This window comes from Danio rerio, chromosome 1 (genome assembly GCF_049306965.1).
Source record: "Danio rerio strain Tuebingen ecotype United States chromosome 1, GRCz12tu, whole genome shotgun sequence".
NCBI classification, from domain to species: Eukaryota; Metazoa; Chordata; class Actinopteri; order Cypriniformes; family Danionidae; genus Danio; species Danio rerio.
The window spans coordinates 11,889,665-11,902,417 of record NC_133176.1 but is presented as its reverse complement, the minus strand read 5'-3'; the positions used below and the strand labels follow the sequence as shown (position 1 = coordinate 11,902,417).

General features: G+C 37.3%; 1 protein-coding gene across 20 annotated transcripts in view; it reads left to right on the top strand.

The window, feature by feature from the left end:
* Window positions 1-8,432, top strand: part of trpc5a (transient receptor potential cation channel, subfamily C, member 5a) — a 137,426-nt gene extending 128,994 nt beyond the window's left edge. For 19 of the 20 annotated variants that reach the window (XM_073945123.1, XM_073945169.1, XM_073945186.1 and 16 more), the window contains 3 exons: window positions 4,370-4,411; window positions 4,633-4,722; window positions 6,391-8,432. In XM_073945123.1, coding sequence (XP_073801224.1) covers window positions 4,370-4,411; window positions 4,633-4,722; window positions 6,391-7,266 — 1,008 coding nt within the window. In that variant the 3' untranslated portion in view covers window positions 7,267-8,432. 20 annotated transcript variants of the gene reach the window in all.
* Window positions 8,433-12,753: the final 4,321 nt, after the last annotated feature.

Here is a 12,753-nt window from a genome sequence, read left to right as displayed (position 1 = left end):
ATACAAATACAGGTAAAACTGTGAGAATACTAGTGATCTCTGTTTTAATATATTTGAAAATTCCTTCAATGGCTTAGTCCCTTAATTAATCAGGGGTCACCACAGCGGAATGAACCTCCAACTTATCCAGCATATGTTTTACACAGCGGATGTTTTACACACAAACACGGGGAGAACATGCAAACTCCACATAGAAACGCCAACTGACCTAGCTAAGGCTTGAACCAGCGATCACATTGCTGTGAGGCAACAGCGCTACCCATTGCGCCACCACACCACCCCTGTTTTAATGTATTTTAAAACAGTTTAAGTAATTTATTCCCATGATGGCAAAACTGGCATGAGTGGAAATCCTGCTATGGCAAAGGCATGAATAATAATTAAGTTAGATAACCAAAAAGGTTACCTAGCAACATTTGCATGACCTAATTAATATTCATGAGAAAGGTCTTTGCCATTACCTTGACATCACAACCAGTGTGTCAAACCCACCCTCCCCCTATAACTTGATCCACTGCTTTCATTCAGACCGGTCTGAGCGTTAGCAAATTTCGTTTCAGTTAAATCAGTGAGGTGAAATTTCATATGAATTAATTAAAGTTCCATGAAAGGAGATTCTTTTATTCAACAAGTTTATACTTCTCCTTTGATGATGATGTAATGAATTGTAACATGGCCCGAGTCTGTCTGGAGTTTAACCTCCTGTGTTGCCATGCAACCCCCCCTTTAAACACCTCTCGTCATCTGTGTTTCGAATATAGGCTCGCTTGTTCCACCTGACGCACTTTTATTACAAATCCATCTCTCTACACGGCCTTTATTGGTCTGCATCAATAGGGATGTTCATGTACTCCCCTCTCTTTCTCAAACTGTCATTCACACACATACACACACACAACCAAAGCACACTCACTCAAAACTCTCTCCCACATGTTTGCTGGCATTTGCTGTGCTGGGATCAAACCTTGATCATTATATAAAGCTGCCTACATGTAGAGCTAAGAGGAGAGCAGCTTCCCTGCAATATCTGACAAGAATACTAAAGATCTCTCACGGCTCTTACTGTAAAATTACAGTCCTGGACACGTTATAGGTAAACCTGTTCATTGCAAATGAAAAACAGCCAATGATATGGCAGCAATGAGGATCTTCTGCAATTCAAACTGAGCATCAGAATGGGGAGGAAAGGGTTATTGCTGCCAGACAGCTGGTCTGAGTGTTTGAAAACACTGATCTACTGGGAATTTTCTCGCACAGCAATCTCAAGGGTTTTAAAAAGAGAAAATATCCAGTGAGCAACAGCCCTGTGTGCAGAATGTTCTTCTTGTTACCACAAGTCAGTGACTAGATTGTTAGATTGCTTCTGAATGCAATGAATTCAGATAAATTATTGACCTTATTCTTCGGAAGTGCGCTCATTTTTGTGATTGTTTTAGAACTTCCGATTCAGTTGCCTATGAGAGAAATGATTAGGAATAATATATAGCAGAAAACGGTCAAACTGCTTGCTCTACAAACAAGTGTGTGCATGATTATACATAAAAAGTAGAATAATATAATAATAAAATATCAGTTTGCAACATCAAGCAGCAAAACGAGCTGTTGTTAACATCTAAAAATGAATGGAAGTGAATGAGACCGGAAGTCTTGAGCCAAAATGATTCAAATGGCTGCGCCCATTCATACACGGAGAATAAGGTCAATAACCGAGGCCTGCAAAAGAGCATCTCTCTTTTATTGGACACAACATGTCAAATACTTCAAATGCACAGTAACTGATGAGGCAGCCTGATTGTGATGTAATTTATTTATTTATTTTTTTTATCAGATTAGTGGCTAATTTAGAGTTCAGTCATGTGAAAATATACAATTTCAAAAAGGAGGCATGGGACTTAACCCCACTTCTAAATCCAACCATCATTGGGGGATAAGCAAATCGTATTAAATAGTTTGAATGTGCTCGTATAAATTAGACACTGAATCAAAAAAGTTACAAATTGCCATGAGATTGTGTTGGAGGAGGCTACAATTCACACCAGCTCAACACAATTGGACACATAAGAGTGGAAAAAGGTCTGATGTGGTTATAGTAAAACAATAGCATTGTGAAACAATGCATCACAAAGCTCTGATCATCTCTGACTAATATATCTTTAACATGACAGTAAGTTCAGTGTGGTCAAAGGGTCTTCACAGTCAGGAATTGGAGATTAACATGGAAGATGTGCAGCTGACAAGTCTGATGTAATTGTTGTGATATGAGGAATGTTTTCAGCTCATTGTTGAATCTACAGTATGCCGTGATAATTTAAGGTAGTTCTGAAGGCAAAAGTGGGTCCAACCCAGTACTAGCGCACTGTGATAAATATCCAAAAATTAGCAATTTTCCATATTTTAAGATTCATGTTTTGTTGTGTTCCCATTTTATTTATGCTTTTGAATTGCATTATGAGACCTTGATCTTTTTTTCCAACAACTTTTAACCTTGAAAAGTTCAAAAAAGTGATTTTTATTAACATTTTGTATAGTTTAAAGTGATTTATTGTCTGAGTTGGTGTATATTATGATAATAAACTGCCAGTGCATTTTCTGTTGTTTTACAGACGTATTTCTTCTTAACAACTTAAATGTCAATAAAAGTCACTTTGTTCACATGTACAGTTGAATTTTTAACATAAAGTTGACAGAGCAGAGATCAACATCCTATAATGCAATTCACAACAGTAATTAAACAGAAAACCCTAGTGATTCACAAAATATGGAAACTGTTAATTAACAAATTTGTTTTTGCAGTGCAGGCTGTGCTTAATAAAGTGGCCAGTAAGACTATAGTATACATCAGATTTCATCTTTAGATTGTGCACATGTCAATATTTCAGTCGGAAGTATCTGCTGGACTAATACATCTCAATACAATAGACAATGACATTCCCACATGCATGGGAATTTGCATTGAAATAGCTTCGGAGAATTGTGATTGATATCCTCATTGTGGGAAAGAGTCGATGTAAAACTAAGATTGTTTCTTCATTTCCATGAAATTAGCTACCAATTGACAATGAGAATTTTGTTGGAGAAACGTCAAGCAGCCTGAATGTCCAACTAGCGGTTCAACAGCATCAGCAGATTCAACAAGTTTCTTCTACCGACACTAAAGACATTTAAGTTATAAAAGACAATGAGACAGTAAGAAATATAAATTAATATTTGCTTTAATAAATCTGAAACAAATATATTGCAAAGTTACATTTTTATTCAACCTCAATTTTGATACATTTTTAGTTAATTATTCTGCAATTTAAGTACAATAATGACTAGAGATGCACCGATGTATCGACCAACAATCAGTATCGGTCGATATAAGCTTTTGCCATCGACCGATTATTTAAAAACATAGTGCCGATATATCCTGTCAGTCAAATTGTGCAGGAATGTGATGCGCTGTGTCTCTTGTGTGGAATTACTTTGAAGTAAGTCACAATGAGAACAAAACTGTCATTTGTAAGCTATGCACAGCTAAAATTTCGTAAGGTGAAATTTCTGTTAAACATTTTACCAATAAAATAAATTGATTACACACTTTAAATGACTTGCTCGCGCAAGTGTTTGACAGCACCCGAAAATTCAAATCTGACAGCAAGAAAGCACGTGAAATTACTCGGAAAGTAATGGAATATATTGTGCTTGACGATTAGCCATTCTGTTTATGAGACCATTCTCTGTGAAACAGCTGTTCAATTAGAGAAAAAGTTTTACATTCATTATGTTCAGAATGATTGAACTTTTGGAATTATTATGGGTAATTAATTAAGTATAAAATGCAGAACCATTAAACTATCGGTATCGACATTGGTATCGGCAGATAGCACTCTAAACAATCGGCTATCGATATCGGCTGAGAAATTTACTATTGGTGCATCTCTAATAATGATGGGAACTACTGGGTGACAAAAAAGTCATTCTTAATTCTACACTAAATTCTACACTAAATGATGATAAAAATGTATTAGACTATTTCCCAGCACTGGGTTGTGGCTGGAAGCGCATTCGCTGCATAAAACGTATCCTGGAATGGTTGGCGGTTCATTCCTTTGTGGAAACCCCTGATAAATAAGGGACTAAGCCGAAAGAAAATGTATGAATAAATGAATGTATTATACTAAATTCATTCAAACTTTTGTGCCCTGTTGATATGTCAGTTGTACAGTAAGTATTAGGGAAACACAATGACACAGTTTCTTGTGGATGACCCGGGCATTTAATTGAATAATTACCCAACAATCAAAGAAAAAATCTCATGTATTTAATTAAGTTAATGAGCGCAGTTTCCCTGAATAATTACTGTGTGAATTCTTGTTTCTCCTTTCAGGAAAAGCATGCGGACAGGCTTATACAGAATCAGCATTATCAGGTATGCCAGCAGATAAAGCTCTGCTATCACACACACACGTGAGAATACAAACAATGTGCATGTAATTGCATTACAGCGCTTCGCCTCTGGCTTTGTTTCCTCCATCTCTGCTTTCCCTTTGCACCGTCACACTAAGGATTCAGCTGTACATTTCCAGATTAACAAGATTAGGGAGTTCTGTCTGATTGCTTGCGTTCTCTTCTTCTCCTTCAACCCCTCAGGAGGTCATCCGGAGTCTAGTGAAGAGGTACGTGGCTTCGATGATCCGCAGCGCTAAGACGAGCGAAGGGCTGACGGAGGAAAATTTTAAGGTGCTTCTAAAACCGACTGCTCTCTTTATCTTGCATATTAAAATGCATGTTTGCTCAATTAAACTGTCCAAAATGAACTGTTCATTTAATTTAATTTCACATCTCTTAATCACTACACTTATTTATTTATTTATTTATTTATTTATTTATTTATTTATTTAATTATTTATTTATTTATGAATTTATTTACTTAGGCATTTATTTATTTAGGCATTTATTTATCTATGCATTTATTTATTTATTTATTTAGGCAATTATTTATTAAGGTATTTTTTATTTAGGCATGTATTTATTTATTTAGACATTTAATTATCTATGCATTTATTTATTTATTTAGGCATTTATTTATTTAGGTATTTTTTATTTAGGCATTTATTTATTTATATAGGCATTTATTTATTTATTTAGGTAATTATTTATTTTTTAATGTTTATTAATAAACAGTAAAAACGGAAAATAAGCCAGAGTGTTGCCAGATTAAAAAAATAATACTCATACAACCTGACAAAAGAGAGTTTTGTCGTTAATCCCAGTTGTAAGAGCAACAAATAATAATGTGACTTCTAGTTGATCATTTGGAAAAGTGGCAGAAGGTAGATTTTTCTGATGAATCATTTGTTGAACTGCATCCCAATCATCTGAAATACTGCAGAGGATCTATTGGAACCCACTTGGACCTAAGATTCTCACAGAAATCAGTCAAGTTTGGTGAAGGAAAAATCATGGTTTTTAGTTACATTTAGTATGGGGGCATGCGAGAGATCTGCAAAGTCGATGGCAACATCAGCAGCCTGAGGTCACAAGACATTTGTGCTGCCTATTACATTACATCCACAGGAAAAGACAAATTCTTCAGCTGGATAGCGCTCCTCATACTTTAGCTTCCAAATCAAAGTTCCTGAAAGTAAAGAAGGTCAAGGTGCTCTAGAATTGGCCAGCCCAGTCACCAGACATGAACATTATTGAGCATGCCTAGGGTAAGATGGAGTAGGCATTAAAGATGACTTTATTATTAAGTTATTTGAGTCATTGCAGAGATGTATGGATGCAGTCTTTAAAAATTTTTATGACATTTTTTAAATTGTGTTTTATATATTAATTTTATTAATATATAATATATAAATTAATATTAATATAAATTAACAAATAATAATAAATAAATAAACATTAATATAAATTGATATATTAACATATAAATTAATATTAATTAATTTGTGTTGTTAGATTCCATTTTCCCAGAGATGGGTTGCGGCTGAAAGGGTATCCGCTGCGTAAAAACGTGCTGGATAAGTTAGGGGTTCATTCCGCTGTGGCGACCCTGGATTAATAAAGGGACTAAGCCGACAAGAAAATGAATGAATGAATGAATGTATAAATCAATTATATATACACACACACACACACACACACTATAAAAATGCTGGGTTCCACACAATTCCATCATGTTGTCCCAACACAAACTGATTATCTAAAACAAATTTAAGTGGATTGAACAAAAAACAATTAAGTTGTCCCAAAAAAAACCTCAAGAATTGCATTGATTCAGCTCATTTTAAATATACAATGTCAATAAGCGGCAAAAATTATTTTTTTGAGTGCACACAAACACATGCACTGTATATCTTTTCTGAATCCGTTTCATAATTCTGCGCTATCTTTCTGCTGTAGGAGCTAAAACAGGACATTTCCAGCTTCCGCTACGAGGTTTTAGACCTTCTTGGCAACCGAAAGCCTCCTCGGCGGAACTATTCATCCAGCAGCGAGGCCACACTTCGAGACGAGGTCAGCGACGACGGCGAAGCCTGTCATCACAGTGACGGGAGCAGCATCGGAGCCAAGGGCGTCTCTTTCAAAACCATCACACCTTCGGATCCATCGTACGGGGTGTCTGCCCTCTTCCACTCCATCTCTGGAATGGAGGCCGCTGGGACGACGAGAGAGGGTAAACCAAAGATCAATGGACTGAGGAAGAACCCCTCGCCCTCCTCTTCCCTCTCATCAGTGGCTCCAGCGAGAGCTCCAGCACTTTCACGGACTTGGAGGCGATTTTCCCGCTTCTCGAGCTCCAAGAAGAACTCTTTCAGACGGCTCGGACTGCTGTTTTCTCGCATGGGCAGCCACCTCCCGCAGCCCACAGGCGTTACCGCTGCAACCTACACTATCTCAGATGGTTTGCTTCATCCGCCCGGGGCTTGGCATGACTTGGGCTTTACCAGGGGCGACGGCCCTGTCACCAGAAGTGAGACCAACCTTAATCAGGTGGCAACTTTAAATGAGGGTGGCATTGGCATTGGTGGAAGTGGTGTTGGAATGTCGACCAATGGACAGAGAGCTAACGGGAGGGATGTTTTACTAACATTAGGACCTCTGTCGCCACCTTCTTCCCTGCACTGTGCTTCCAGTTTCTCCGCCTCCAGCTCCCGCCTCCTGGACTCAAACGAGGACGTGTTTCAGGGATTGGTCGGGCCCTGCGTTGGACAAATGCCACACTCCTCCTCCTGCTGGGTTACGGAACAGGACGATTCGGTAACCACGCAGCTATAGTATTGCTAGTCTGTACTGTACAGCACTTTGATAATAACAATAATCATCAATGAGATCAATAACTATTACCTTAACGACAACCGATCCTTCTGTTTGTTTTGTTTCTTTCGTTTGCTGCTGCAATATTTGTCATTTCTCTCTGAGATTTAACCAAATCTAAAGTCATTTGTGAGACAGATGGGATGAGTAAATGAAACAATGGACGGCGATAGATTCAGAAGGGACAGAAAAGTGCCACGATCAGCATAGCAGGAGGACGTAGGCCAGGCTGCATCTTTGTCTTCATTACATAACATCTTCCAGTACCAGTAGATTGTTTGTTTCGTTCCAAAACAGGGACATCATTTGATTTGCATCTTCTTTTTGGTTTGGTTCAAAGAGTACAACTCTCCCCTTATTAGTGCACCTGCCATCGGTCAAAATAGATTGAAAGTTCACCTCATTGTGGCTTTATCTGTAGCTGTTTTAATCAGGCCACAGATTAAAATGGCTCCCTCACTGACCACTACTACTCCTGACTGCCCACATTTTGTTGGAATACCACAAATAGGCTAATGTAGGGCTTTTCTAGGTCAGCAATTGCAGGATGGTGTTATTATCAAAACCTGGCAAACAGGTAAGTAAAAGCCATCATTTCTGCTCTTACTGATTAATTATGTATTTAATTAAAGGGCACCTATGATCAAATCATCTTTTTTAGGCTGTTTGGACAGAACTGTGTGTAGGTATAGTCTGTTCACAGTTATATTGGGGTGATATAAAGACAATAAGTCTCTTTTTTGAAATTTCTTGGTGTTAAAATAAGATCCAAATCCCTCGCATTTTAAGGCCCACCGCAATGTGATGTAGAAGTGTGGTTTACCAGCCCACCGAATTGATTGACAGCCTCATATTAACATGTCTTCGTAGTAACGCATACTGTATAATCATATCAACAAGCCATGATGTGCGCAAAGCAACTGGGCTTAAAAGATCTGTTCAGCGCTCTGTGATCATCAATCATCATCAAATGTGATCAAAAATGAGTTTACAAGTTTAAAACGTTTTTAAAGCAGTGCATGTTTATAATAAAGACAGTAAAATCACTGTAAATCATCACCACAGTCAGTACAGTTATAAAAGAAGACGCTTCAATCCCGGTTTTTTGGATGTTAAATCAGGTTTATTTTGTACATGAACTTAATGGATGTCCATATAGCAGTGGATATTACCATGTATCCTGTCATATTTGCATGCAAAAACAGTGGCAAGGTAAATGCGCCGCTGTGTGTGTGAACTTTGTAACAGCATTGTGTTTGACTCATCATTGCAGAAAGGCTTGAATTAATGCCACAAGAAATACATCAAATTAATAATCCTTGAGAAATTTCTTACTGTAGTTTTTTTTTTTTTACGTGAGATGTGCCTTTATGTTTGTCACTGTGCTGTTTATCTAATGCAGCCGAGGTGGAGATTGAGGCACACTCTGACAGGCACGTGGAAACTGTGGGCAGGGAGAACTACCATTAAAGGCACAGGCAACAAAAACAGCTATAAAGTGATTAAAGCAGACAGTACCAAATATTCTGGAAGGTATAATAAATAATCTAATGGGTGTTTTGAGCTGAAACTTTACAGACACATTCTGGAGACACAAAAGACTAAAATCTAGAAAAGGGGGTAAAATAGGTGCCCTTTAAATCCCTAACATGATATATACCTTATTAAACAGTTAGAGCAGGAATTAAGGCTCTGTCAGGACAGTGTAGTTGTAATGCTTGAGGAAGAGGAAATGGTTTTCAATTAAGATGTGCTAACTTGCAGAATGAGACTCTCTTTTTATGCAACACATTTCTCGTTATGAAATATGATATCACTTGGTGGATTGAGTTGTGATGCTTTCTAACACCAATCAAGTTCCTTTTTGGACAAAACTAACCAAACGAATCAACCAAAAGCACCAGGTTCTGTAACAAACAGTCCATATGAGCCAAGTGAGAAAGTGCTCTTAAAGCAGGGGTGTCTAAACTTGGTCCTGGAGCGCCGGTGTCCTGCAAAGTTCAGTTCCAACCTCAATCAGGCACACCTGGTCTAGCTAATCAAGCTCTTACTAGGCTTTCTAGAAATATCCTGCAGGTGTGTTTAGGCAAGTTGGAGCTAAAATCTGCAGGACACCGGCCCTCCAGGACCGAGTTAGGACACTCCTGTCTTAAAGGTGCAGTAGGTTATTGTATTCAGAAGCATTTGTTGTTGTGCTGGTTGAAAGTCTCTTCAAAGTCTAATAGTAATGATTAAAGTAAATGACCTAAATGTACTTATTTGTATTTTTATATTTTGGGTAACAAAAACAAAAATGTTCATCTAATTAAATAGAGTCGGACCGACATCTCTCATAATTCCGATAAGTAGCCCAATCTTTCTGTCAGAAAATGCAGATTTGAACAACTGCGCAGCCTTTTGTACGAAGCTCCACCGACTGCTGGAGGTTTACGATCGGTAAAAATCTGCTAAATCAAAACTTTTTAAAAACCTAGGTCAATATTGGAGTTACCTTTGCACGCTGGAGAAAGGATGACACAATGGCTGAAGGATTTCTCTTAGACAGGTAATGTTCTGTTTTAAAACTGTTTTAGCTTCACGCAAAGCTGATGTAACGTTAGATGTTGTTGTTACAAATGGGTTATATCTTCACAGAAGTGTTGTTCAGCCACTAAAATCTTCCGATGAAAGATTGATAAGACTATTTTCAGTTTCATAAGGGACCTTTTACAGCATCGATAATGTAGATTTTAATTAGTTTAACAACAAAACACAAGTAAATACTGCTATTCCGCCTAGTCAAGGCGGAGGGACTGTGATTGAGAGATAAGCTGTAAGCATTGTGGAAGATCACCTACTGCACCTTTAAAGGAATAGTTCACCCAAAAATCATTATTAACAGACCCTTGTCTCATAAAGGGTTTTGTTCCACTAACTGATTTTGCTGTATTATTTCATAATACAAAAGCATTTTTAACAATATTTGTAACAAAACGGCTTAATTCTGGCCAATCTAAAAACGACCTTGTTCTGTTAGATGTCACTTGGGAAATATTTGAAAAATAATTGAAGTTTCTAATAATTTAGCCTTTGACTTTCTATAAAGTACATTTATTACACTTGTGATTTATTATCTTTGCATATAATTGCAGAAAACTAGTTTAGTGGGGGTGGCACGGTGGCTCAGTGGTTAGAAGTCACCTCGCAGCAAGAAGGTCACTGGTTTGAGGCCTTACTAGGCCACTTGGCGTTTCTGTGAGGAGTTTGCACGTTCCTCCCATGTTTCTGTGAGTTTCCTCCGGGTGCTCTGGTTTCCCTCACAGTCCAAAGACATGCGCTATAGGTGAATTGGGTTAGCAAAATGTTCTGTAGTGTATGAGTGTAAATGTAAGTGTGTATGGGTGTTTCCCAGTGATGGGTTGCAGCTGGAGGGCCTAAAATATATGCTGGATACCTTGGCGATTCCTTCCACTGTGGTTACTTCTAAAGGGACTTAGCCGAAAAGAAAATGAGTCAATAAATGTTTTAGTTGTTTAGGGGCGGCATGGTGGTTCAGCAATAAGCAGTCGCCTCACAGCAAGAAGGTCGCTGATTCAGTCCCGGCTGGGTTAGTTGACATTTCTGTGTGGTCTTTGCATGTTCTCCCTGTGTTCGTGTGGTTTTCCTCCGGGTGCTCCAGTTTCCCCCACAGTCCAAAGACATGCATTATAGGTGAATCGGGTACAGAAATTAGCCTTAGTGTATCGGATAAGTGAGTGTGTGTATGAATAGAAGAGTGTATGGGTGTTTCTCAGTACTGGATTGCAGCTGGAAAAGCATCCACTGCGTAAAACATATGCTGGAATAGTAGGCGGTTCATTCCACTGTGGCAACTGCTAATAAATAAGGGACTAGGCTGGAGGAAAATTAATGATTGAATAGTTTAGTGGGTGTTGCTAATATAATGCTTGCTGGCAAATTTAACACCTTTCTTACTTCTGAACAACATAATCTCAATGTTCAGGAAAAACTTAACCTCTATTGTGGATTTTTATTTATTATTTTGCTATTGTGGTAAATAGGAATGCAAAAAACAAAAGTTTTAGAAATGACCATTCTAACCTATTCAGAAGGTAGTGTTTTCCCAGAGAGATGCAAGGGATTTTTTCTGTTTACAGGGGCTAGTTGATGATGTTTATTGCCACCTGACTCCAGGATGTTGGTGTATTCCTCTCACCGCCTGCGTAAAATTCCCCAGCCGAATTACACGACAAACAGCAAGGTCATGTGGTGATTTAACAGCCACACGAATCTGAAAAAGCAGATCAATCCAAAAGTCATTTTGTAAATCATTTTTAACAGCTTATGCTTCTGATAAATGTGAAAAGCCGAGAGATTATCAGAGAGGAACAGTACATTTTTGGGTGAACTATGCTTTTGTTTAAAATTAACATGAAGATGATTATTTATTTCCTTAATACATATTCCTGATATGATTATGTGTTATTTATTAGTGAATGTTCCATCATCTGTCTTCATCAAGATTCCTTGTATTTAAGCTGACTGATATTATTGGACAATGTCACATTGATTGTGCAGGCTATTAATATTAGCCTTTTTACATCTCATTATGAATGTTATGTATATTTAACATTCATTTAAAAGGTTATAACAATGAATTCCAAGAACTGACAAATTTGCACATTTTGAAATGCAAAACTTGGCCTTTATGTACAAAAAGCACCACCCTGCTCTGACATTGCACAAATGTGTCAGTGCCAGCTTTCTATATGAAAATATCAGTGCTGGACAATGATTCATTTTAAAAATCGCGATTAATTGTACGGTGGTCTATGATTAGGCCCACACAGAATCTGCGCACGCAAAATTCTGCAGATTTTCGTCAGAATTTTCCGCAGATTTTCGTCAGAATTTTAGCCCATCATTAATTCTGTTTATTTACCTGAGTAAATGTGTGTGAATCTATATTTATTCAGTTTTTAAGTAAATTACAGTAATATTATTGACTAATATGAAAATGTTCATCTGATTAATGTACAATGCAATTTGTAAAGTAATATTTTCTGTCTTTTATTAGAGATATTATATGAGAGACTTGCTTTGTTAACCAAATAAAGTGAAAGTAATTAGATTTGCATTTTAAACATTAAATAAAAGTTAAAAATATATAATTCTTTATTTCACATATTAAGGTTTTTGTTATGATACTTTCAAAATAATTCTGCAGAAATCCGCAGATTTTTACCAAAATTTACGTTTTTACCAAAAAACGTCTGCAGATTCCGTCTGGTATCATCTATGATTAATCATAATTAATGCATTGTTGTGCGAAAAAATCAGTACAGCTTTTAAAAGAAGTGCATGTAATGTGCAGTAGGTGATTGTCATCAGAAACATGTTTTGTTGTACCGGTTGAAAGTCTCTTCTCATTCCACTAGTAATGATTAAAGTAAATGTGTTTAAATGTAT